At 41.6% G+C, this 25653-nt stretch overlaps 1 protein-coding gene across 6 annotated transcripts in view; it reads right to left on the minus strand.

Moving 5' to 3' along the window:
- psd3l (pleckstrin and Sec7 domain containing 3, like) overlaps positions 1–25653 on the minus strand; it is a 502996-nt gene that overhangs the window by 226724 nt on the left and 250619 nt on the right. For all 6 annotated transcript variants that reach the window (XM_073042543.1, XM_073042544.1, XM_073042547.1 and 3 more), the window contains 2 exons: positions 22267–23191; positions 10068–10538 (listed from right to left, as the gene is read on the minus strand). In XM_073042543.1, coding sequence (XP_072898644.1) covers positions 10068–10538; positions 22267–23191 — 1396 coding nt within the window. The remainder of the gene's footprint in view (positions 1–10067; positions 10539–22266; positions 23192–25653) is intronic.

Genomic DNA, 25653 nt, shown 5'->3' on the forward strand with positions numbered 1-25653 from the left:
CCCAAAGCCTTTTAGCACCTCAGCATTGCACCCACAGGTTAAACTTCAGGGAATCCTGCCCTAAGACTCCTAATTTCTAAGTTTGCTTCCTGTTTAGAAAAAAAGTCTACATTTTTATTCATTCTATCAAAGGTTAACACATGAACAAACAGAATTTGCAGGGCTATAAGGAAACAGTGGAAAAATAGGATAGTTCCACTTGTAGATGACATAGATTCAAAAGGCTGAATGGGCTCCTATTGTGCCATATCAAATCTATGATTCTCTGCGTTTAAATGTGATCAGCAATTAGAAAACAGATTTAAACAGTGATATTATTTAAACATTCCAGATGCCTGACACGGGCTATACTAATTTATAGAAGGAATGGGTTCAGATAACAAAAAGGTGGCTCTTCTCAAGCAAAACCACCAACCAGATGTTACTGTACATAAGAACCCGATCACCACTCTTGGCAATTCTGCTCAGGAAGTGAAAAGCTCCACTTAACACTCAGCAGTCATACACTGTGCAGAAATGAGTATCCGTTGGAGTTTCCAGATCCCGCACAATGCTGGTGCCAAATTGTGGTTCTATCGCGTACAATGGGTTACCCATGGCAGGAGCAATAACACAGAGTAGCAAACCAGGAGGTAAGAAGAGTGCAACAAACGAGGAGCAAGAAAAGGAAGCACCAAACAAGGAGCGACAAATGCGGAGTTTTTAAAAGGGAACACCGAGTGAAGAGTGATGAAAGTGTGCACCAAAACCAAGAGGTAATAAAAGGGATCACCAATCAAGGAACAATAAAATGGAGCACACTAAGGCAGGACCAGACATCCAGAATCAATAAAAAAGTAATGAACTAAAAAGGAAGCAGCAATCAAAAAGGCAAACCAGGAGATAATACAAGGGAGTACTAAACAGGAGCTGAAAAAAGGAGTATCAGTCCTGGAGATGATAAAAAAGAATATTAAACTAGGAGGTAATCAAGGGAAAAAATGAACCAGGAGCAATAGGAGCAGAGCTTCCTCTCTGCAAGATAATGTACCACTCGTCTGATAATAGGACCTGAATATTAGAACAGAGGCAACTATAATACTTAGTTGAAATTTTCTGGCTGCTCCTAGTTTGCATTGCTTCATTCTCACTAGCAAGAGCAGACCTCAGCCGTGTTCACTAATCTCACAAAAAAGGCAGCAGAGATTTAGCACAGTCCAGTCATTGCACATCCTGTGTTGACATCATTCTTCCTTAAATGGATTAAACTTCCTATTCTTAAAACTGTAACAAGTAGAACTATGAAATGTGTGCAAAATCATCCAGAAAAACCAAAGTTCCTCAAAATGCTTCCTTAAAAGAAATTCCTTTTGCTATAGTTTCTCAATGAACTATTGCACTTGGGACTCCAAATGAAATTACTAATATATTTATAATTTTAAAAGTTTGCAATAACACTATGAGCCTTGATTCTCAAATTGTTCTTCAGAACTTTCAATATTTTAAGTTTCATTTTTATGGGGAAATGCTGTTGTTTCTAGAATGATCTTTCAGATGATAGAAGTAAAAGACCAAAACTTTGGCTCTGCAGTTCTGAGAATAAGAAAGCTTGTATGCTTTTCCATCTCCTATAAATAAGTGTTTCATGGTGGGTGAAGGGCCTATTTACATGCCATGTGACTCAAAGTTATTATGTAGTTCTAAGAAACTCTGTACAGTATTATTTAAAAAATTCTTTCCAATGATTCAAGTTCAAGTAAATTAAATTTTTCCATGATATATTTTGAGTTTAGTTTACATTTGGAAAAATATGAGGGTGACTCAAGGAGCAGTGTCTTAGGAATGTGGTGTCCATCATTAAGGACCCAAAACATTCAGTACATGCCCCCTTCTCATTGTTACCATAGAGAAGGAGGTACAGAAGCCTGAAGGCACACACTCAATGATTCAGGAACAACAACTTCCCCTCTGCCATCCAATTTCTAAATGGACATTGAACCCATGAACACTACCTCACTACTTTTTTTTGCATTACTTATTTTAACTTAACTATTTAACAGTATATACTTACTATAATTCAGTTTCTATCTCTATATTTATAATTGTACTGCTGCCATAAAGTTAACACATTTCACAACATATGCCGGTGATATTAAACCTGGTTCTGATTTTGATTATGGTGTCTGGGTATCAGTACCTGAAAGGGTGAAGGAAGTCATAACCCTTAGATTACTTAGATGAATAATAACCTGAGTAGGAGAGGGTGGGGAGAGAGTGGGGAAAGGCATGGGGAGACTGTGGGGAGAGAGTGGGGAGAGGTGTGGTGGGAGATGAAGCACAGTAGAATAAAATGGATGGAAAGCAGGGATCTGCTTGTGGTGAACTACATGTACCTGTCTGGACACGCCCCCTGCTGACTGCTCCTGTGGCCCCTCCCACTGACTGTGGCTCCTCCCACGGACCCCGGTATAAAGGCGATTGAGGCCTGAGCCTGGCCCTCAGTCTCCAGGATGTAGTATGGTGGTCAACTACTGCTTGTTCTTTCTTCCAGTCAATAAAAGCCGATATCTCGCCTTCACGTCTCAGAGAGTTATTGATGGTGCATCACTGCTAAAGACAGATGAATTTAAATAATTGTTCTTAAGCATTCAATTTAACATGAGCTTTTCTCAAAGAAAATGTTTGCCAGTGTATAACTGTTGGAAAACTTAATAACCTGATTGCTAAAAGGTCATTTGCTGGAGCTGCAAATGAAAAATAAAGCATAAATTAGGCAAAATGCAATAGGGATTCAGAGCAAAAGTAAGGTGAAGATAACACCAGGTGAAGATAACACCAGCTGAAGACATCATGTGCTTGGTCAGAGGAATTCTAAGGGAGCAGCATAATGTGGGTTACTGTCACTACTCTTTTACCTATCACCTCTAGCTTCTTACTTCATCCCCCTTTCCCCACCCACCTGGCTTCATCTATCACCTTCTAGTTCGACTTCCTTTTCCTCCCACACCATCATATTCCCACACCCTTCCTCTTGCTTTCCAGTCCTAATGAAGGGTTTCGACCGGAAACGTTGTTCATTTCCTTGGATGCTGCCTGGCCTGCTGAGTTCCTCCACAGCTTTGTGTGTGTTGCTCTGTATTTCCAGCATCTGGCAGAATATTTTGTGATTATGAATTGGACCTGGGTCAATTTATTTGAAACAGAGTAGGCTTGGGGTATAAAAAAAATTCTCAGGCCTGGAAATGGTGAACAGGATTGATTTATTCTGCTTGACAAAAATGTTAGTAACTACCAGTCATAGTCTTAAAGGAAGTTGATAGATTAGGTAGGTGGCAACAGGGAAATGGAAGAAGGGAATTTCCGTCAGTAAGTAGCGGGGCCCTGGAACTCTGCTTGAAAGGGTGGTGAGGAGAGTAACTCTGATCACACTTAAAAAGTAGCTGCATTTGGTCTGTCATAACCTGCAAGAAACTGGTAGAAAGACTGATGAGGCTCAATAGCTTGGCACAATGGGATGAATACCCAATTTGCTGCTACAAGTCTCTGATGCAGTGGAAAATGGACAGAGCGCGCGCGCGCACGCACACACACACACACACACACACACAATAAATATTAATGAAGTAATTATGGATAAACCTAAGCAAGGTGTAAGACTCAATACTCCACGTTCTTAAGCAACACAGAACAGCAATCACACAAAGCCAGTGCAATACTGAAATATAATAGCTGAGTTTGGGAAAAATAAATACCATGCTCATGTTAGTCCACACCTTTATTAGTGAGGCTTGTTCTTAAGCACTGCACAAATGGCATTACACTGAGGAAAAGCACATTCCTCTCCCGTCTGAGAAATGAAGGCTTATGAGCATGAAAAGAGTTCACTGGAAAATTATACTTCATGCTAAAATATAATAAATGATACAGCAAACGTAAACGGAAAAAAACCACGAATACCATATAGAGACATGAAGTGAGTTCAGACTCTATCCTGGGCCCAACATATTGATGCAATTACAAAGAAGGCATGACAGAGGCTATATTTCACCAGGAGTTTGGGGAGTCTTGGTATGGCCCCAGTGACAGTTGCAAATTTATAGAGATGTACCGTGAAGAGCATACTAACTGGTTGCATCCCCATCTGGTATGGAGGGGCCACTGCACAGGATTGGAAAAAAACTTCAGAGTTGTAAACTCAGCCAGCTCCATCACGGGCACTAACATCCTCAGCATCAAGGACACCTTCAAAAGGCGATGCCTCAAAAAGGTGGCATCCATCACACCCAGAATATCCCCTCTTCTCACTGCTGCCATCAAGGAGGAGGTACAGTAGCCTGAACACACACTCAACGTTTCAAGAACAGCTTCTTCCCTTCCTTAATCAGATGTCTGAATAGACAGTGAACCCATGAACACTACCTCACTATTTTTCCCTCTCTTTTTACACTACTTATTTAATTTTTTATTTCTATGTTATTTATAGTTTTTACATATGCATTGTAATGTATTGTCACTGCAAAACAACAGATTTCAGAACATATGCCAGTGATATTAAACCTGATTGTGAGTCTCTCTTACTCACCACCCATGAATGCTCCCTACACTATTCCCATGGCTACTCTAGTGTTTTTACTGAGTGTGTGTTACTCAAGCTCAAATCTCATCATTGCAATAACCCTACCAGACAGAGAAGGCCCTGATGGTCTAGGTCTCAGGAGGTGGATCCTACCATCACACTCAGAACATCTTGTTAGTCCAGAGACAGCTAAGTGCTTTGGAATCACTTTTCGATGTCTCTAGTGATCAGAAACACTTAAAATAATTGAGGAACTGAAATACTTCTAAAAGTCATAAAATAATATATTTACCCAAAATATAATGTTATTATGTAATTAAATAAAATCCCCCCCAAAAAAACTGCATTTACCTCCTCAATCAGGATTGGTGACTTCAGTCAAATGGGGAGGGCTGTGCTAGTTAAAGTGGCCATGGCAAAATGCATCCACAGGAACACTCGTGTTCTACCCTGGAGCCCTCCTATGGAAGAGTGGGAGCTGAGGTATGGCAACTTTTGACCTGCATCTCTGAATCTCTGATTTCCATGCTCGATGACACCAGAAAATACTTTACAAAGAGCTTGACTGGGTACTTTGACCAGACCAGATGTAGCAGTGAAAAAAAATCAATTAAGAACCAATTATGATGTTGCAGAATGGTAATTCTGGAGGAATGAACTAAGATGGTTTGGATAACCTTCCAGATCTATAATTATCATTGGACTTGAAAGCAAGCCAGTAAAGCATTTAGGAGATAAATATTTTATCAGGAAACTATTTGGTGCTTTTCTTAAGTCAGGAATGAAGGAGCTGATTAAGAGGGAGAGATTAAATAATGCAACCTTTTTTTTAATATATACAGCTTATTCAGAAACTGTAATTGTCCACAAGCAAAATAATCTATATCACGGTTCCATCTGTTTATTCACCAGTCAAATGGAAATATTATTTATTTCATATGGAATTTAAAACAAAAATACTGCTTGTTGGGGATTAGTTTTGAAATTCCATATTCTGGAGAAGTGTTATCCTCCAACATTAGTGTATCCAAATATCAATCCCTACCCCTTACCTGCTGCAAGGCACAGATGTTCAATAGCTGCACTGCACTTTCTCTGTAACACTATATTCTGTATTGTGTTTTTTTTTTACTTTTGTACTACATCAATGTTCCTATTTATGGAATGATATGCCTGGCTGTCAAGCAAACAGAAGCTTTTCACTATATCTTAGCACGTGTGACAATAATAAACCAATTACAGATCCAATGACAATAATTTAAATAGGGAATTTTACTCCCTGCAAGAGATGTAAAAAAGTATTTAAATGCTCAGTAGGAGAATTTGGCTGAAAACCAGGTTCCAGTTTTCAAAGTACACCAGCTCAATGCAATTAAATTCTCTACAACCTTGATCAATCTTTGGTTAAAAGCCAGACAACGTGTCCTTAAAGCAAGACAATGCTTCCTTTCCAGAAGGATTAACCATTTTTGCATAATACGGACACTACCTTAAAAAAAGGCTGTCAGTTGTAAGTAGTGGACTGCAGTTGTGAAATTTGAACTCAAATAACGGAGATAAAACAGGCATCTCTAAACATGAGCAGTGTGAAGAGCACTGCACAAAGTGTTAACGCTTTGCAGCATTTTGCCAAGGTCAAGGTGGGTACAACTTTTCGACAGGAGCATGAGTTGCGATAGTTGTCTGACGGACTATCTATATGGTCGTGAGGAAATGACATTTGTTCATCCGGGCTGGGAACTCTACTGAGGGGAGGCGACTTCTCATCCACTGAAGTCAAAGAGGTCATGGGTGGCCAGCTCCTGGTGGCAGATAACACTCCACTCTGGAGTGTCAAGTCTTGTCCATGCTGACCGAGCAATGAGCTACACTGGTGGCATCTCTACCAGACATTCTGGTTAGTGACTCGGACTGCATTATTAATTTGGCTGGACAAGACATCAGTGGCAACAGAAGACTGGATAGCAGCTCCAGACTCCTGATGGAAAGATTAAAGATGCAAAGTTGGAATGATGCCTTTAGCCTTCTGAAGGTGGAAGAGAGAAGCAACATACATGGACATGACCAAGCAACTCAGGACAGTGCTAGGTAGAATTCTTTGTGTCGAAGGCATAAATGGTTATATCTACTGACATCACGCCTGCATTCTTCTCTGACTACTGCCATCTATAGGAGGACCAGAAGGAAGACGGGGGTGGGGTGGTGGGGGTTACACAGGTTGGAAAACCATGAAGCCTTTCTTTAACTCTCCAATTCACTGGTAAGAAGTGACCAAGGAGAACATAAAGAAGGTCTTCATCCACAAAGGTGTTCAGAAGGCAAGACAGAATTGGAGCAAATTGTGCCAACTCCAGACAGACTAGCAGCAACAACTTTTTTTGCAGTCAGGAGGGGTGGATGTGAGAAAGATGAAGAGTCAGCAAACTGTGCTTTTTGTCTATCAACTCTCTAAGATCATCATCCTGTCCAGGGTCTGCTTTGTGGAGCAGGATGAGACATGCTCGTGTTTCTTCTTCTAACTGATTCACAGCCTTAAGGATCAGGATAGTTTAGTAACATCCTTGCAGACCGGCATACTGAGGATTTGCAAATCCTTTTATGACTATCTATATCATAGTAAGACCACAAAAAGCACCCATCCTTTGTCATGGAGGTGTTAGACGACAGCAAGTGGGAGAGTCTAGATCAGCCAGTGACTCTGGAGGAGCTGGCTGGTACAAGTAAAACTCCTAGAAGCAATAGCTTACCGGCAGAGTTATACTCAGCTCTGTGGAACAGGATGGGCCTGGACCTTCTGTAAAGGCCATAATGCTGAACTTCTGGCTGGCATCTTTACCATCACTGGCAAACAGAAGGGAGAGAGGAAGATCCATTTCATTGTTGTATGTGGATTATAAGATCCTGTCCAAGGTTACTGCCAACTTGCTTGTTTGTTCCGGGAGAGGTGATATATCCAGACCTCAAACCCATGCTGTAACTTTAAATAATTAACTGCCTTGTACTGCTCAGGTATACCATTGTTATGTACAGAATAGAGGGGTGGATGCCCGTCAGGTTAGCGTGGACCAGGAGAAGGCCTTGAACAGCATATCACACACATACATGATTAACAGGCTCTCCAAAATGGGTTTTGGGAAGGAAACTGAATCGAACTGCCCTACTAAGATCTTCAAAGTAGAGTCCAAATCAATCAGATAGAGGCAGATAATTTCCCCATTAAGGAAGAACGAGAGTTTAACAAGGATGATGTACCAGGCATTGTAGGTACACAAATCAAAACTTCCCTGTCCATGAACAATGTCACTGTGTTCTGCTCAGATTCACGGTCACTTTGCAGGTGATAAGCATTTGCGATCAGCTTGAGTTGACATGGGGGCCAAAGTCAACCATAGGAAGAGCAAGACCATGCTCTTTGGTAACTGACCCAAACAACCCATTGTCCCCTTCACCGTCAGGTCCAATATGTGGAGGTGCTGGGAATCTAGTTCAGAGGGACTGAGGCATTTAACAAGAACTGGCTGGAGTGGACTGGCTTTGTGGAAATGGTATTCTATGTCAATAACTGAGAAGAAATTGATTATCAGCTATGGTATTCTCTTAGGCATCTGTATGGCACATTTGTGGCCTGTTCTCCACTCCTCTGCCTCGGTTCTCATCCAAGATATCTCTCAAGGTGGAGCATGTCCAATGGGTTATGCCGGACAGGTCCCCAGATCATGGGGATAAATGTGTACCCAACATTGCCCTCATCCTGATGACCACTTTCGGTCGGTATGTGAATCCAAGGTATGTCACGAAGGTGCTAAGGTTCCACTTATCCCTGGTATTATAGAAGATAGGCCTGGCCTTACTGGCCTTATGTCCCAGTCAGCTGGACACTGTCACACTAACTGTCTCTTGTGGAGGAGTACTTCAAACTAAACATCTTTGACCACAAGTCCATCGGGCAGAACGTCATGCAGATACTGCGGGATAGGGACTGTACGGATAGGGTGAGGTGGTTCCCAGGGAAGAATGTCCAAATCATCTGACAGAAAGCCCCATTGCCAGATCTCACCTACGATCAAGAAGACTTTGCAGATCTTCCTGTGCAGATTTATATATGTGACCCGCCATGTACGCTGCCCTCGGGCAATGATGGAGAGAGAGGACCTCTTTGCAGACTGAGTACTTGCTTTGACGGTGCAGAGAAGGATGCAAGGGCCTGTGTCCTGGTTCATCCCCAGCAGCTCTGTAATAGGACTCTCTGATCCATGTGCTGTTGCCAGGGACGCACACTGAGACAGGCATCAGGTGCTGCTGGAAGATCATCTGCTTGGTGAAAGACGCGTTGGCCTTCCAATACTGCAGGCTGTCTATAGAGGAATGCTGCAAACTGGTACCGTCCAGGCTGCAGGATTATGTGCTGAGGGAGGCACAGAAGCTTGTTGTAAACAATGCTAAATCTCTGCAGGGGAAGGACTACAGGAGAGGCTCCTTCTCTACCACAAACGGAGGGGCTGAGTTAGATGGGGAAGCCTCTTAAACAATAAAAAGCATGTATCATCCCAGGGGGCCATGGTACTATGTCTGCTTGTTTGCTTCTTTTCTTAAAAAGTTTACATTACTATATTTAACAACCAAGAATCTAAAAGAGTTTTACATGATTTAATTATGAATATATTTCTGAAATAAAAAGTATCAAGGCTCCTTCTGCTACTGCACATGAAGGAACTGAGTCAGGTGGGGAAGCCCCTCAAACAGTGAAAGGGTTTATTGGCCCAGGCGGCACATGTTTGGTAATGACACTATGATTTTAAAAAATAAGTTAACACTACTGAATGTAATGGCCATGAGTGTAAAAGTTCGCCCTGCTTCTTCTTTTGTATCTATTATTTATTATGAATAAAGTCTATTTTGAAATATTAAAAATCATCAGCTTATAAACAATACCACATGGTCTGCCAATAATCCACCGACAGGTACTATTTTACATTATTATTAGCCTATCTCATATGCTGACCTACAAACTTGAAATGTCACATTTTTGTGCCTGTGATGAAACAAACAGCCTTGCAGGGTGTTCAAGTTAGAAACACACTGGAAAGGTTATCAGCCTTCATCTCATCAATGACAGAACAGTAACAAAACACGCACTTCTGCCTGCAGTTTGGTAATAATCTGATTGATTCCTTTTTAATTGCTGTGTTTTAAGAATTGCTTATTTAACAGCAGATGGGTTTGGGGGACTTGCCGGACGGAATACATCAGTAGTAGTTTGTGTTGCGCAGTCAGCACCCCAGGACCCTGACAGCTTGTCAATCAAGCCACTATTCACCGTGCGGCATTTACAATTATGAGCAACAGAGGAAGCACTGGCCCTTCAGTGTAACTGACAAGCCACAATGGAACATCATGGGTTAAACGACTTTTTTTTAAAAAAAACCAGGATCTTTGATTTTCAAGGAATAGTTTAGCCTACATCTAGTAACTAATTTGTTAGTAGTTCCATAATCGAGGAGGAGACACTTACCTCGAGGTAGAATGCTCTTCCCGCCTCTTTGTGCACATTTCCAAATTGTGAGGTGCCCCATTTACCAGGGAACTCAGAGAGTATTTATGGAATGCATTGTCCAACACATTGATGCTCATCTGCTCCTCTGTGCTGCTCTCTGAAGTGCCATTTATGTTGGTAACAAGGCGTTGCGATGCTCTGCCATCAGGGGCAGACTCCAAGAGCCCGTCCTCCAGGAACTGACTGCTACCTTCCTTGATCCGCTGCTGAATTAAGGGAGTGAGAGGCATCTCGAAGCTGAAGCCGCATTCACTCTCATCCGTGGAAGATATCATGTCCAGTGAGTCCAGGCTGTTGTAAGAGGTGCCCATCAGCTGCTGACACTCCATGATATGTTCAAACTGCGAGCTGAAAATGTCCGTCACCTCATTCTGTGAGGTCCACGAATATTCAAATTCAGGGTCATTCATTGCTGCCAGCATCAATAAACTGAGGAGACAAGTCAGGCATATAGTTAGAAACACACAAGAAAATCAATGCATAACACTCACTATTCTGAAGAATTGTTGCTGTGTAACGTCCATAATGTATGACCCAGCTGATCAGTTGGTAGGGATGCTGTCTCACCGTTCCAGTGATCCAGGTTCAATCCTAATCTCAGGTGATGTATGTGTGGAGTTTGCAAGTTCTCCCTGTGACTCTGCAGGTTTGCTCCCATATCCCAATTACGTGTGTGTTGGTAGGTTAATTTGCCACAGTTAAGTGCCCCTGGTGTGTAAGTGGGTGGAGGAACTTTAGGGGAGAGGGCAAGTATAAACAGATACTTGATGGTCAATGTGGACATGGTGAGCTGAAGAACCTCTCTCCTTGCTCTATGTCATCTGTTAACAATTCTCAAAGGTACATTTCACTCTCTGACTTTATTAAACCAAATATTTTAACAGTAAATTCTTTTATATTCTGACCAATGCAAATATTCACAATGTTCCCATATGACTGTTGAAATCATTGTTACCCAAGGACATTTATTCTCTTTTGTAAACATATGCTTTACATAAAATATATTTTACATTTTATGACCTTCCTCAGTAAATATTCTCCCATTCCATACCCAGCTCTGTTTGGCCCAGGTCAGTCTAGGTAAACCAAATCCTGGTCAAATCCATTCAGCTCAACCAAGGAATATATAGACAAGGTCAGGTTGACCCAGGGTAATTTGAAGGTAAAATGGTTTCCAGCTAACATAGAACAAATAAAATCTGTTTTCAAATTCAAAAACACACAATTCAGGTACACTTTGCTCAACCACTAACCTAGGAATGAATATCAATAGCCGGGCCTGCAGACATCATAAAACCAGACTCTGCAGACATCGACTGTCTACGCTCCGTAAGGCAGGCAACCGAGGCAAGGAAAACCACCCCAAAACATTCTCTCTTCTCCCCCCTCCCCTCGGGCAAAAGGCACAAAAGCCTGACAGCACATTCCTCCAGGCTCAGTGGTAGCTTCTATCTCATTATTGAACTGTTCCCTAATACCACCTCACAATCTAGCTTGTTCTGGACTTGCACCCGATTGTCTGCCCAGCCTCCACTTTCTCTATAACTACAGCAATTTATTATTCTGCATTTTGTTATTACTTTTTCCTGTAGTACCTCAATGCACTAAAGTGAAGAAAGAATCAGTGTGGATGGCATACAAAACATAGTTTTTAATTGTACCTTGGTACACAGTAATAAAGCCATTTAGCAATCTTCAATCTATGTCCCTTGTTTCCTTCCTACTCACATGATTAATGATTAATTTCCTTCCCACATGATTAACTTCACTCAGCATGGGCTGGCGGAAATTACTACTCTGTCTGGTCACCAACGTGCAGAACTGACAGGCAGGATGAGATCACTTTATCCCCTGAAGTCTTGTCCATTCTCTTGATGAATGAGCGGCATAACTATACATTTTTCCATTTCCATCACATATATAGCCATGCATTACACAAGGTGAGGCAAGAAAATACAGAGTAAGGTAATGGCAAACACTGGAGGTGCCAAGAATTTGAAATAAAACTATAAAATGCTGGAAATACTTAGCGGATCCAGAGGAAAGAGAAACAGGGTCAATGTTTCTAGCCAATTACCCATCATCTGAACGAGACTAATGAGGAAACGCCATTGACCTAAACGTTTAACTCTATTTATCTCACTACAGATGCTACCAGGCCTGCTGAGTGTTTGTGGCATTTTCTGATTTGGTCTATGAAAGGTTAAACATTGCTATTCTTTTGCTACCAATTCCTTTGCTACCGAATCACTAGCAGTTCAAGACTTTTGAATGTCTCGGGTGTTTAATTGTTAAATTGTGCATCTGAAAGATGCCAGGATGTGGACCATATAACTGAAAATGTAGGCCCACAATCCCAGATTAGGAAAGTATTGACATGACAGGTTTAAAACGGAATTTATTAACATATAGATACAGGAGACTGCAGATACTGGACTCTGAAGCAACAAGCAATCTGATGGAGGAATTCAGCAGATCAAACAGCATTCGTGGGGGGAAAGGAATTGTTGACGTTTCAGATCCTGATATAGGGTTTCAACCCAGAACGTCAGCAATAGATGCTGCTTGACCACTGAGTTCATCTAGCAGATTGCTAATTTATTAACACTTTATTTTTAAACACTTGACAAGAAGTCCCAACACCATGAGTAAGGTGCCATATATTTCACATGATTCAAGAGAAACAACAAGAACATTTAAAAGACTCTTAGATAGGCAGATGGATGTAAGAAAAATGCAAGGCTATGGGCTCTGTTAGAGGGAAGGGTAGATTGTTCATGGGGTGAGGTTGTATAGATTGGCACAACCTAATGGGCCAAAGCACCTTCCGTGCGGTATATCCTATGTTCTATGAAACCTTACCATTATCAGACCAAATTAACTATAATTAATTGTGGAGGCTGCAGTGGTCTTCCTAATCTAGACTGCTCAATGTAAAATTCTCTGTGGAGAAATCAGCAAATTCAATAAACAATCATGCTTTATCCCATAGATATCATTAAAAACAGATTTAAATACATTTATCAAATATCTTGAACCAATCAGTATTTGTATTTCTGATCTATTCAGAATCATCTTTTTGAGGCTGAAAATTTGACTTGTGCAAAATACTTCCAGGGGGCTATGGACTTGGATCCCAAGATCCCTCTGTACATCAACACTAATGAGTGTCTGGCCATTTACTGCTTCTTTCCCTTTACATTTGATCACCGAATTGCAACACCTCACACCTGGCCAGATTAAAGGGTGGGGCATGGGGCCGAAAGGATAAGACACCTGATGTCAGTGTCTGATAGAAAGTCATTGGAAAATTGCAGGTTCAATTTCTGTCCCTATCATTTGGGTGGCACAGTTATATAGTAGTTAGTGTAACACTATTATAGTGCAAGTGACCCAGGTTCCTTGCCCTAGGCTTGAGTCGACTAGTAGTAGTAGTAGAAGACCCAGGTTCAATTTTGCCCTTCTCTTTGAGGAGTTTGTATGTTATCTCCATGACTGTGTGGGTTTCCACTGGGTGCTCCAGTTTCCTCCCACCATTCCAAAGACATAGGGGTTAGTTGGATAATTGGTCACATGTACTGTATGTGATTGGATGGCACAGGCTGGATGGGTCAGAAGGGCCTGTTACTCTAACTCTAAATAAAATAATAAAAATTAAACTCCATCTGCCATTTCTCTGCCCTAATCCGCAACTGATCTAAATCATGACATATTTTAGGCAACCTTCTAACTTTATCCACAATGTCACTAATCTTTTGTCAGTTTCCAACTTACTAATCCATCCACCCATATTTTCATACAAATTATTTATATACTCAAAACAGCAAAAGTCCCAGTACGGACCCCTACAGAACGCCACTAGCCTAGTTAGTCTACAAATTTAGATACAAAAGCCAAATATATCCTTTATCTTTTCAATTTTGGAATTCATGGTTAATTGAACTGAGGAATATTAAATAACAGATTTCCTAGTTATTTAATAATGGCTCCATATTTACCAAACTGGGATTGATTAAAATGGCAACTACTGTCCAAGTGGCTTTCCTCCAGAGGTCAGCTGTACATTAGAAATAGTTGACCATGCAGGCCCTTCGGCCCACAATGCTGTGCCGAACATGTACTTACTTATAAATTACCTAAGGCTATCCATAGCCCTCTATTTTCCTAAGCTCCATGTAGCTATCCAGGAGTCTCTTAAAAGACCCTATCAATTTTCTATGTTCCTATGAATTCATGTAGCCCCACAGTTAAGTTGCATTCTTTGTTCAACTAAAATATTTTAATAGAAGTCAGTAAGAAGACGGAAGAATGTTGATTTTGGAGGTTGCTTTCTCCCACTGAAATATTTCCATTAATACTGGCATTTGCCTTGTGAGACTGGGCAAGCAGGTCGGAACTAAGACTCTGGTTTCAAGATTATATCTCACAGATTTGGAAGAAGCAACCCCCAATTCTTCCTGGCTTGAGTGTGTTCTTGCTGGAGGGGTTGGGGTCGATCTCTAGCCTCTGATCACTGACCAGATAAAATGGTAAAATACGACAAATTAAAATGGAACTAGGAGTAGCATTGGATATGGAGGAGATTCAATGTACAAAATATCTTCAAAGAAGGCTTCAGTTATTCTTTGCATGGCTCTTCACATCATTCACCCTTTTTACTTTCATTCCCTTTACTGTGTTATTTTGCTTCCTTCTGTTTCCTTCATTTTTATTCTTCCTTTTTTCTCTGTTGTATTATTTGTGAGGCTATTTCATTCTCCCTTGGTTTGATCTAGATTGCTTTTCATCTATCTATATTATTTGTAGAATTATTTGAACTGAAATGTGGGGCCTTTAATTTATTGAATGGATAGCGTGGACAAGCAAATTCAAACTATGTTATGCTAAAGAGAGGACAAGACAAGGCCCAGGAATGGAAAGTCTAAAATATCCCTATGGCTCCTTTGACAGAGTAAACCACAAAAGTAGGGTGGCAGTTAGAGAGCTCAGTCAGGTGATAGGCATGGTTACACCAGGAATTAAATTCTCTGCTCAGAATCTTTGAAATATTTTAAAATGTACCCACCATGTTTGAAGGATTAGTGGAGCAGAGATTGCTATTGGTAGTTATATTTAAGCCCTTCAAAGTGATAATTGTGAATATACTATGATTACAAATTATAAGGGCTTTCTTGATAGTTCATAAACCTAACTGGTTCACCTGAATCCTTGTGAGAGAATTACCCCTGTCCCTACCATGCTAATCTTTGCCTTTCATTCTCCCAAAGAGTGAGGCAAGGTGACTATGAACAGGAAGTGTTCACTACTGTTTGTTCATTTACTTTAAAAAATTGAAGATCTTCTTCAAGACTAGAGCAGTTTATTTTTAAAAATGTTTTTAAAAAACTGATTTTTATGTAAGCAATTGATAATTTTCATTGATGTTATTTGACTAACAGGTAACATTAACTCGTTATGCAATCTCACGAAGATCATCACATTTTGAATCTTTCTACATTACATTTGAAGGTAGGAAGCTGCCTCCTTATGAATAAGAGATTTTAATATAAAGTTTTAATATGTCTCATCACAAACCATAAATCCTAATGTCAAACAACAAAAGCTATTTACATTTACAACTCAGATCTTAAATTATAGATGATGCGTGTGTTTATTAAGGCAGGTATAGAGGCTGGCCAGGAACTGGGGGAAGACCCAAAGAGACAACTAGCTGCTAGCTTTAGAATGCTCCCATCACAATTGAACTAGATTATTTGACCACGTTTCTTGACCATTTTTAAAAAAAACATAACAATGGGCACAGGCACTTTGTGTGGTTGCTCTGAGCCTGACCATACCATCACATGAAGAATGGTTAGATGTCATCATTTATTGCTAAGGTTCAGAAACTTTTATTGTGTGCCAGTTCCGATCTGCAGCTGTGGACCTCCGACCCAATGGGCCAGCATTTAGTGCCAAAGTAATGGTGAAGCAAATTGGACCTCATCATTATTTATGGGTAAAAGCAGCTGCAAGGAAAGCAGATGTGAAGCTCTGGCCTTGTACTGGTGGCTTCTCACTTGACCTCCTTCACTGTTGATGCACAAGCCATGAAGCAGATGTATTAGAATAAGGTTGCAATCTGATTTTGTTGAACAAACTCCCTAGCAGCTTAGCTAAACCATTATCAAAGCATGGAAACAGACCCTTTAGCCCAACTGGTCTAAGTCAATCAAGATGTCCGTCTAACCTACTCCAATTTACGCATGTTTGACCCACTCCCCTCCATAGCTTTCCTATCTCAATACCCATTCAAATGCCTTTTAATGTTGTTATTGTACCTGCTCCAACCCCTTCCTCTAGCAGGTCTTCCATATAGACAACGCCCTCTGCACAAAAAAGTAGCCCCTTGTTGCTTATTAATTATTTTCCCATCCAGCTTAAACTTTTGCCCTTTGGTTTTTGATTTCCTTTACATGGAATAAATGCTGTGTGCATTCACTCTATCTCCACCCTGCCTATCGTTCTCCGTCCTCTGCTGAATTGTTGAGGAAATTTTGAAAAATGTAAAAGTGTTATTTTTTCTAATTTTTCCTTCTGTATATTTTATCTCAATCCAATCTTCCTCTCCTCTGTTTCACTTTTTGTACCTGCTTCGATGTGGCACAATTAGCTGTTTTAATTAACCCTCCATCTCAGTCCCCAGGCAGTTGTTTTTCAGTTCTTCAATCTGATAGACCAGTTTAATAAGCAAACATTGCCTGCTCACTCTGGTCCCAGATGCCCCCATTTCCTTGCTTTGTGTTGTTAGGTTGGGCATTCTCCACACAGAGGATCCTTACCTACAGACAGAAAGAGTAAATCTAACTGTAGGCGCCTCACTGCAGCAAATCCTTTCCCAGAGATCCTCTGGCCATGGTTAGACTTTCAGAATGCCTTTTTATCTCACTGAATTCATAATACAACTAATCTTTTGTGTCTATGTTTTGTTAGGATCACTCCTCTGCCCTGTTGTCTGGACTTAAATGTTGAAAGACCAAATACAGAGGGAAATGTTAAATAAAATCTGATATTAGTACTATGATCTGGAATACAATATCTTAAAGAGTGAATTTAATAGCAGCTTTCAAAAAAAAATTAAATACTAACTTGGAAAGATAATTCTTGTGGGATAGATAGAACAGGAGAGGAAGAGTAGGAGAGCGGGAGGGAAAGCAAAAGGGAAAGAACAAGAGGAAGAGAGCGAGAGAGAGAGAGAGCAAGATCCGCACAAAGTGGATAGCTCTTGGCATAGGACCAATGGCCTCCTTTTGCCCTGCATAATCTGCAAATGTTCCTGGGTGCATTCTGTACTCTTCGTGCAGGGTGATTTTTCAGGTAAGGCACCAGATTTGACAGCAATGTGATCAATGTACTGGGATGCCAGCTGGCAAAATGAAAACAAATGGCAGGATACTAACTAAGTTAACTGTGGAAAATAAGATAATTCAAAGAAGATATACCAGTTCGTAGGTTAATTGATCATTGTAAATTGCTCCATGATTAAGCCAGGATTAAATCGGGGGTTGCTGGGCAGCGTAGCTCAAAGGGCTGGAAGGGCCTATTCCGTGCTGTATCTCAATAAATAAATAAATAAGACGGAGCTTCAAAATAGTGAACGCTAATGCTCCTTCTGCTATAGTCTGTAAGACAATAACACAGAACTCTCCAGCAAGTGTAACACAACAGAATGATATTGAAGACTCTGTACTGAAGTTCTGGTGCATCATAAGACCATAAGATATAGGAGCAGAAGTAGGCCATTTGGCCCATTGAGTCTGCTTTACCATTCAACCATGGCTGATCCGATTCTTCCAATCATCCCCACTCCCCATACCCGTTGATGCCCTGGCTAATCAAGCATCTATCTATCTCTGCCTTGGTGAAAGACTGCAGAGGGACTTGGGAGTGCTTGTTCATGAGTCACAAGAAGTTGACTTGCAGGAACAACAGGTTATTAAGAAGGCAAACAGAATGTTGGCCTTTATTGCTAGAGGGATTGAATTCAAGAGCAGGGAGGTCATGCTGCAACTATACAGGGTACTGGTGAGGCCGCACCTGGAGTACTGTGTGCTGTTCTAGTCTCCATACTTGAGGAAGGATATACTGGCTTTGGAGGCAGTGCAGAGGAGGTTCACCAGTTGATTCCAGGGATGAAGGGGTTAACCTATGAGGAGAGATTGAGTCGCCTGGGACTATACTCTCTGGAGTTCAGAAGAATGAGAGGGGATCTTATAGAAATATACAAAATTTTGAAAGGGGTAGATAAGTTAGAAGTAGGAAAGTTGTTTCCATTGGTAGGTGAGACTAGATCTAGGGGACATTGCCTCAAGATTCAGGGGAGAAGATTTAGGATGGAGATGAGGAGAAACTGTTTTTCCCCAGAGAGTGGTGAATCTGTGGAATTCTCTGCTCAGGGAAGCAGTTGAGGCTTCTTCATTACATATATTTAAGATACAGTTAGATAGGCTTTTACATAGTAAGGGAATTAAGGGTTATGGGGAAAATGCAGGTAGACGGAGCTGAGCTTATGGGCAGATCAGCCATGATCTTATTGATTGGCAGGGCAGGCTCGATGGGCCGAATGGCCTACTCCTGCTCCTACTTCTCATGCTCTTATGTAAATGCACCCAATGACTTGGCCTCTACAGCCACTCATGGCAACAGATTCCACAGATTTAACACCCTCTGACTAAAGTAATTTTTCCGCATCTCTGTTCTAAATGGATGTCTTTCAATCCTGAAGTTGTGCCCTCTTGTCCTTGATTCCACAACCATGGGAAATAACTTTGCCATATCTAATCCACTCAGGCCTTTTAACATTCAGCAGCATTGCTTTGTCCAGGGAGGTATAGATTGAGTTTGCTTGCCAATCAACCTCTCTGCCTTGTGCACCAAACCTCACTGTTTGAGGCAACTGGATGCAACCATCTCCTTGAAACTATTGCTAGCTCAAAGACGGCAGCACTTGTTCTTTCTTTGAGCCTCTTGTGATAAACTATTTTTCCCAAGTTTTCCTGCTCTTCCACTGTAAGATTCTGTACATTCTTAAGAGGGACACAGTAGTGTAGTGGTTAGAGTAGCACAATTGTAGCACCAGCAACCCAGGTTCAACTCCACCACTGCCTGTAAGGAGTTTATATGTTCACCCTGTGACTATGTGTGTTTCCTCCAGGTGCTCCAGTTTCTTCCCACATTTCAAAAGTATCTGGATTAATAGGTTAATTGGTCATATGAATGTAATTGGGCAGTGTGCGCTCATTGGGCTAGAAAGGCCAGTCACTGTGCTCTGTCTCTAAATAAATAAAATTTACCTTTCCAAATTTGTATCCATCCACCTTCCATCCTAATATAATTGTGATCTCTGCTTGATCACACTAGCTCATTTCCTTCTGAATTTCAAATGACTCAAGTTTACCTAGGAGTCTCCTTTCCAGTCTATTGCATCTTTATGGTCTTAGATTCCTCCTCCTCTGGTGCAGCACCAGAGATCTGGGTTGGAATCCTGACCTTGGACACTCTCTGTGTGGAGTTTGCCTGTTTTCTTCCTGACTATATGGACTTCCTTTGGGCTGCTCCAGTTTCCACCCACACGTCAAAGACATGTGAATCAGTGAGTTAATTGGCCTCTGCAGCTTTCCCACAGAATGTCCGTGAGTTCTGGGAATGGGAAGATTAGACTACTGTAAATGAATGGTTAACGGTTGGTATGACTCAGAGGGCAAGGGCCTTTTTCTGCACTGTATCTCCCAATATCTCTGTGACTAACACTATTTAGTGCCAGGAATAGGAACATTAGAACCACAAGCAGGAATGTGGATGGTCCATGAACCTCTCCATAAGATCCTCAGCCTCAATTACTTTTGCCCAAACCATCAGAATCCCTTGAAAAAATGATTAGTCTTAGCCTTGAATGACTGAGCCGCCACAATTCTGTGGAGACAGAAAATTCCAAAGACCTATAACGTTCTGAATGAAGAAATACCACTTTCAATGGTTTTCCCTTATTCAAAGGCAACAATCCTCTATTGGTCTACCTTAATTGGGAAATAGTTACCAGTCCTCCTCAGAACATTTCCCCCCACACCCAGAGTCATCTGTTCCCTTTCTGAGGTGAGAGCAAATAGACCTTCACTCAAACTTTCTCTATAAATTTCCCACCAGCATATGCCTGCATGCCAACACCCACTACTTTGAAAATTTGTTTACTCCCACCCACTTCCAAACACTGGAGAAAATCCTCATCGAGTCAGTCTTGACAAAAATAGCTTTGGTGGCAGTACTTAATTCAACTTTAGAAACGATGGCCAAGTTAACAGCAAATTCCAGAATTTTACAAATGAAGTAATCTGGGAAGGTCGATAGGTTTTGTAGAGCAACAGTGCCCCAGAATGCTAGTAAGTACTCTGCTGTTCAAATCTTTATCATTGGTGCACACAATTAAAATCAAGAGAGTGACACAATCTAGAGATGGCACTGTGTTTATGAAAATATAAACTATGGCAATGGAATTGAAGGATTTGAGGCAAGAGCCACCCTAAAGTCTCTCAAGACTGCTCTTCCTTTCATCGTGATCATGATTAATTGTGTTTCTGAAGTCCTCCCTTTTGCACAAACCTCAATCTCTTGAATACTACAGGTAAAGAAAGCTTTGGTGTTACAATCATTAAGGAATTTCTAAATGTCCTTAAACTATGTTCCCCACACTCCACTTTCACCCCATCTTTCCAATAGTTGCAAACTCTCTAGCCCGAGGAAACCTGTTCACGTAATCTATCTACCCATCCTTCTCAGAACCTTGTTTCTCAATCAATAGATGCTAAAGACTAATTGTGACCTGCTTAGGCAGGCAAGCATCTTTCTGAGGCTATGTCAGTAGAAAAAGAATCCTGAGGAAACAACTATTTTCTAATTACCTTCCTCTAAACTCTCAAGTTCTCTTCTTTCGCTCTCATTACAGCGGCAGTAAATTTGGGCTCTAAACTTGCCCTCATCCACTAAACACTAAAATGCACTGTTCACACTAGATTTGCTTCTGGTAAAACTAACACTCACTGTAATGCCTTTAAAACATTCCCAGGTAACAGAATCTATGGTCTACAGGTTTGCAAAGCTTTAACTCAAAATCTCCAATTGCCACAACTGAATGACTACACTCCCTGTTCAAATGGTTCTACCACTGCAATCAAGCTTGACTTTGGGTTCAGCTTTGGTTTAAAATGCTACCTTTTCCCTGCCACCTGTACAGTCTACCATTTGCTGCCATTCAAAGATTGGCAATACACAGATTTGTAGCAGTTCTGGGTTAGGAGATGAAGTATCCTTGGATGCTGCTACTGTATGCAGCATAAAACCCTGACTAATACACATCCTTTGAACCTGCAATTGTCTGTTCCTACATAGGATAACCCCAATTCTGATAACTGTAAAGCCCTAGTTCTCTAATGCACAATAAAATTCGATTGTGTTGACAGGGCATCTAGTAAAATTGTTAAATAATGGTAAATAAGCCCTTCACAACTGTAGGTGCACCATTCTACACCTCTACTGTACAAGTACAAGAGCAGTACTTGTATAAAGAACCCTTTCCTGCCAGTGGGCAGCGAGAACAGACACTGAATTGGTTGATGTTGATATGGCTGAGTTTAACAAGAGATAGGGATCCTCAGTGGTACTGACTAGCCAACGCCCTCTGCTGGAATGGTGTGGTGTGACACCCAATGTGCACAGGACCTGGTTTGAAAGGAAAGGGAGGAAGATACATTAGCTCCCAAACAAATAAAAATACTCAGGCATTGCCACAGGAAGAGTGAAGTTAAAAGGCCAAGCTTCTGTCATTCCCTCATTACCTGAAGGAAATAGTTTCAATCACATGTTTATGAAAGAAAACAAGTTTGCCTGTACCAGGATTTAGCTCACGAGAAGGCAGTATAGATATATCAGTGACTAACACTAATAGGTTGAACAATGGAGATGGGGCATGAATTAGCTGCTCAACCAACACCAACTAAAATCAGCAGAACCAAGATGAGTTTTCCATCATATGTGGTTAAGCTCCTTTAATTCACTGCAATCTCTCACAGCCATACATTCAAAAGCATTCCAATAGATTAGGAAGGATAAATGGCAATAGAATTACTTTGCTGATTTGTTTTCCATGGAAGTTTCACTCTTTACGCTCTGTTCGCTCTCTCTGGCACTCACAAAGACATCGTCGTCCTCATCACTTCTGATTTCAGACCGAGCTGGACTCAAAGGAACCTTCTCACTGTCCCTGGAAGTTCCACTGGTACTGCTGTTTCGAAATTGGCCTCCTTGCCCCTTGTCCTTATTGTCGGTTAGGCCCAGTGCTGGGCTTGGTTCCATAGTCTCTGTGTGTTTGCTCACCAGTGCTGCCGACACATCATTGTCTTTTTCTGGCTGAGGTTCTCTACCCTTCTCTGGCACTACGACGGTGTGTACCTCTACACGAGGGAGTGCTTGGGTACTTCCTTCCTCCACTACTATAAGTCCGATATCCTTATGGGCCAAGGATGGAGTCTGTTTCATTTCCTTGTCGCCGCCCGCAAGCTCCTGCTGGCCTCTCTCATCTACCACTCGCTTCCCGAGTTCGCTCTCCTCCGATGCCACCGTCCCCTGGCCCAGCTGCAGCAGCTCAGCTTGCTGGCTCTGGAAAGCTGAAAACACAGTGGCCGTCGCAACTTGGGTCGTGCTGACTAGCACCTCCATGGTCCCTCTCAGTGCTGTCTCCTCCATACCTTGGCTGGACTCTGGCTCTCCCATGGTCTGCGTGGAGCGGGCCTCTCCCGAGTCAGTCACCGTGTGCCCATAATTGGAGCCTGCCATCGTTCGGTCTGTGCAGCTGGAAACGCCAGAGCATCCTGGCAGAGACTCGCCCGTGGTTGACTGCCTTTCGTCCCTGATGTCCTGGGTGATTTGGTCCTCCTCCCACAACTTGGCATCCAGTCCAGGCACCCAGATTCGATCGTCAGCCTCCCTGGTCCTCTGCTCCACGGGGAATTTGCTGTTCATGCACTTATCCTCTCCTGCTGATTGGAAGCAACCTGTAGGGAAAGAAAAGGTAAAATTAAAGTGAAAGGAAGACCCCTTTACTCAACAAGCCATTTTATATTACATAATGTTTGCATCATAGAATTGTAGAGCATAAAATCAGGCTGTTCAGCTACCTAGTCTGTGCATACTATCATTTGCCTTTCTAAGCTAATCCCATTTACCAGCAATTGCTACAGAGCTTTCTATGCATTGGTGATTCAAGAGCCTGTCTGGATATTTAAATATTTGAGGATCTTTGCCTCCATTGCACATTCAGATACAGCATTCCACATTTCAAGCGTTCTCTGAGTTCTTTCCTCAGATCCCTTCTAAATCTCCTAAACATGCCTTAATTTTAGATATATTGATTATGGGGTAAATGTTGCCATTATCTACTCATCCTGGCCCATTGTAATTTTATATCTCGTCTATTCTGTTCCTATTCATTCCACCTTTCCTCCAAAGGCAACAGCCCAACCTTCCATTTTCTCTTCTTTACTGAAATATTCCATCTGTTGAATCTTGTCTACACCCTGTCCATTGCGATCACAACCTACCTATGGTGGCCATTGGACTTTGCAGATTGTAGATAGTGACATTCGTGTTTTGTTCGTCTCTTACCCTTTCAACATTATCCTTCTGTGCTTCCCATAATTACCTAGATTCTCCTTCACTGTTTCTATCTCAATCCTGTGTGCAGCTGCAAAAACCCATTCTAAGTTCTTCAGTTCACCACTGGAATCAATAGCAAGTTGTCTTAAGATTGTTTACTGTCATTTTTCAGTACATGAATTCAAATTTTACCCTGCTTCATAGTTGGAAATATTTCCGATGCACCTACTTTTATAGAGCTTTCACGTACTTGGATCTAAATTGGAGGACACACAGGGCAGACAAACAACTCATGTGCAAACTAACTGTGCAAATACAAAAGATAAAATAAATAAATAAACAATAAATATCGAGAACATGAGATGCAAAATCCTTGAAAGTGAGTCAGTAGGTCATGATAACAGTTCAGTGACGGGGCAAGTGAAATTGGATGAAGTTATCCCCTCTGGTTCAAGAGCTTTTTGGTTGTGGAGTAACAACGGTTTCTGAACCTGGTAGTGTGAATCCTAAGGCTCCTGTACCACTTTCCAGATGGTAGCAGTGAGAACAGAGCACGACCAGGGTGTGGGAGTCCCTGATGAAGGATGCTGCTTCCTGCAACAGTGTTCTGTGTAGATGTGCTCAATGGAGGGGAGGGTTTTAGCCGTGATGGACTGGACCACCATATTCTAGCTCTCCTGATAGTCAAGGCACACTAGGCAAAATAAAGGATGATGTTTGGCATCTTCCTCAACCCACAGCAGAACAACAGCAAGTTAAGCACAAGAAGCAAACAAGAGAAAATCTGCAGATGCTGGAAATCTGAGCAGCAAACACAAAATGCTGGAGGAACTCAGCAGGCCCGGCAGCATGTAGGAAAAGTGTACAGTCGACATTTCGGGCCAAACCCTTCAACAGGACTGAGGGATTCAGCCCGAAACACTAACTGTACACTTTTCCTAGATGCTGCCTGGCTTGCTGAGGTCCTCCAGGATTGTGTGTGTGTTGTTAGGCACAAAATAGATTAAAAGGAAGGACTCATTTTGGCCTGAAATTCATTCCTGTCAATAGGACTGAATGCACTGTTTAGCTATGTCAAGCATGTACTCTCTACCTCTGAAAGTCATTCTGCTGGCTTCATTGAGATGAATCACGGGGCAAAGCCCAACATACTGACATTACTAACTCGCGTACTACCCTTACTAACCAGCATAAATACTTTGTTGTGTGAAGACAAATGTCTTTGTGCTAGACAAGTCAGATCCAGTGATCCAGTGCCATTTGTACATCAGTGGCTGTACCTCAATGCACTTGATGTTTCAACAGAAGGATAATATCACAAACAATGCCTATCAGTACTGCACTCAATTCAAGAGTTTCAAGATTAGAATCCACACCTTACTGACCCAACAGTCAGTAAGAACAAAACAATATAACTTAAGTAACTGGTCCCAAAACACATTAACTCTTACGATTCAAACATATTTTTATGTTACTTGTAAACAAGAACAGTACGGCCAGTCACCCACACTGTTCTGAAGCCAGGACACAAAACCGCTATTTTTGTACAGACAACACACACAAAATGCTGGTGGAATGCAGCAGGCCAGGCAGCATCTATAGGGAGAAGTACCGTCGACGTTTCGGGCCATCCTGGAAACATGTCTTCGCTGCCAGTTTGTACCACATGGCTTCCAGATTCTTTTTCTTCCATGGCCTTGTATCTTCTCCAGCCCTGTATCTCTTTCATCAATCAACTTCCCAGATCTTTATTTCATCCATCCCCCTCCCGGTTTCACCCATCACCTTGTGTTTCTCTCTCCCCTCAACCACCTTTTAAATCTACTCATCTTTTTCTCTCCAGTCCTGCTGAAGGATTTCA

Source organism: Hemitrygon akajei, chromosome 4 (assembly GCF_048418815.1).
Source record: "Hemitrygon akajei chromosome 4, sHemAka1.3, whole genome shotgun sequence".
Lineage (NCBI taxonomy): Eukaryota > Metazoa > Chordata > Chondrichthyes > Myliobatiformes > Dasyatidae > Hemitrygon > Hemitrygon akajei.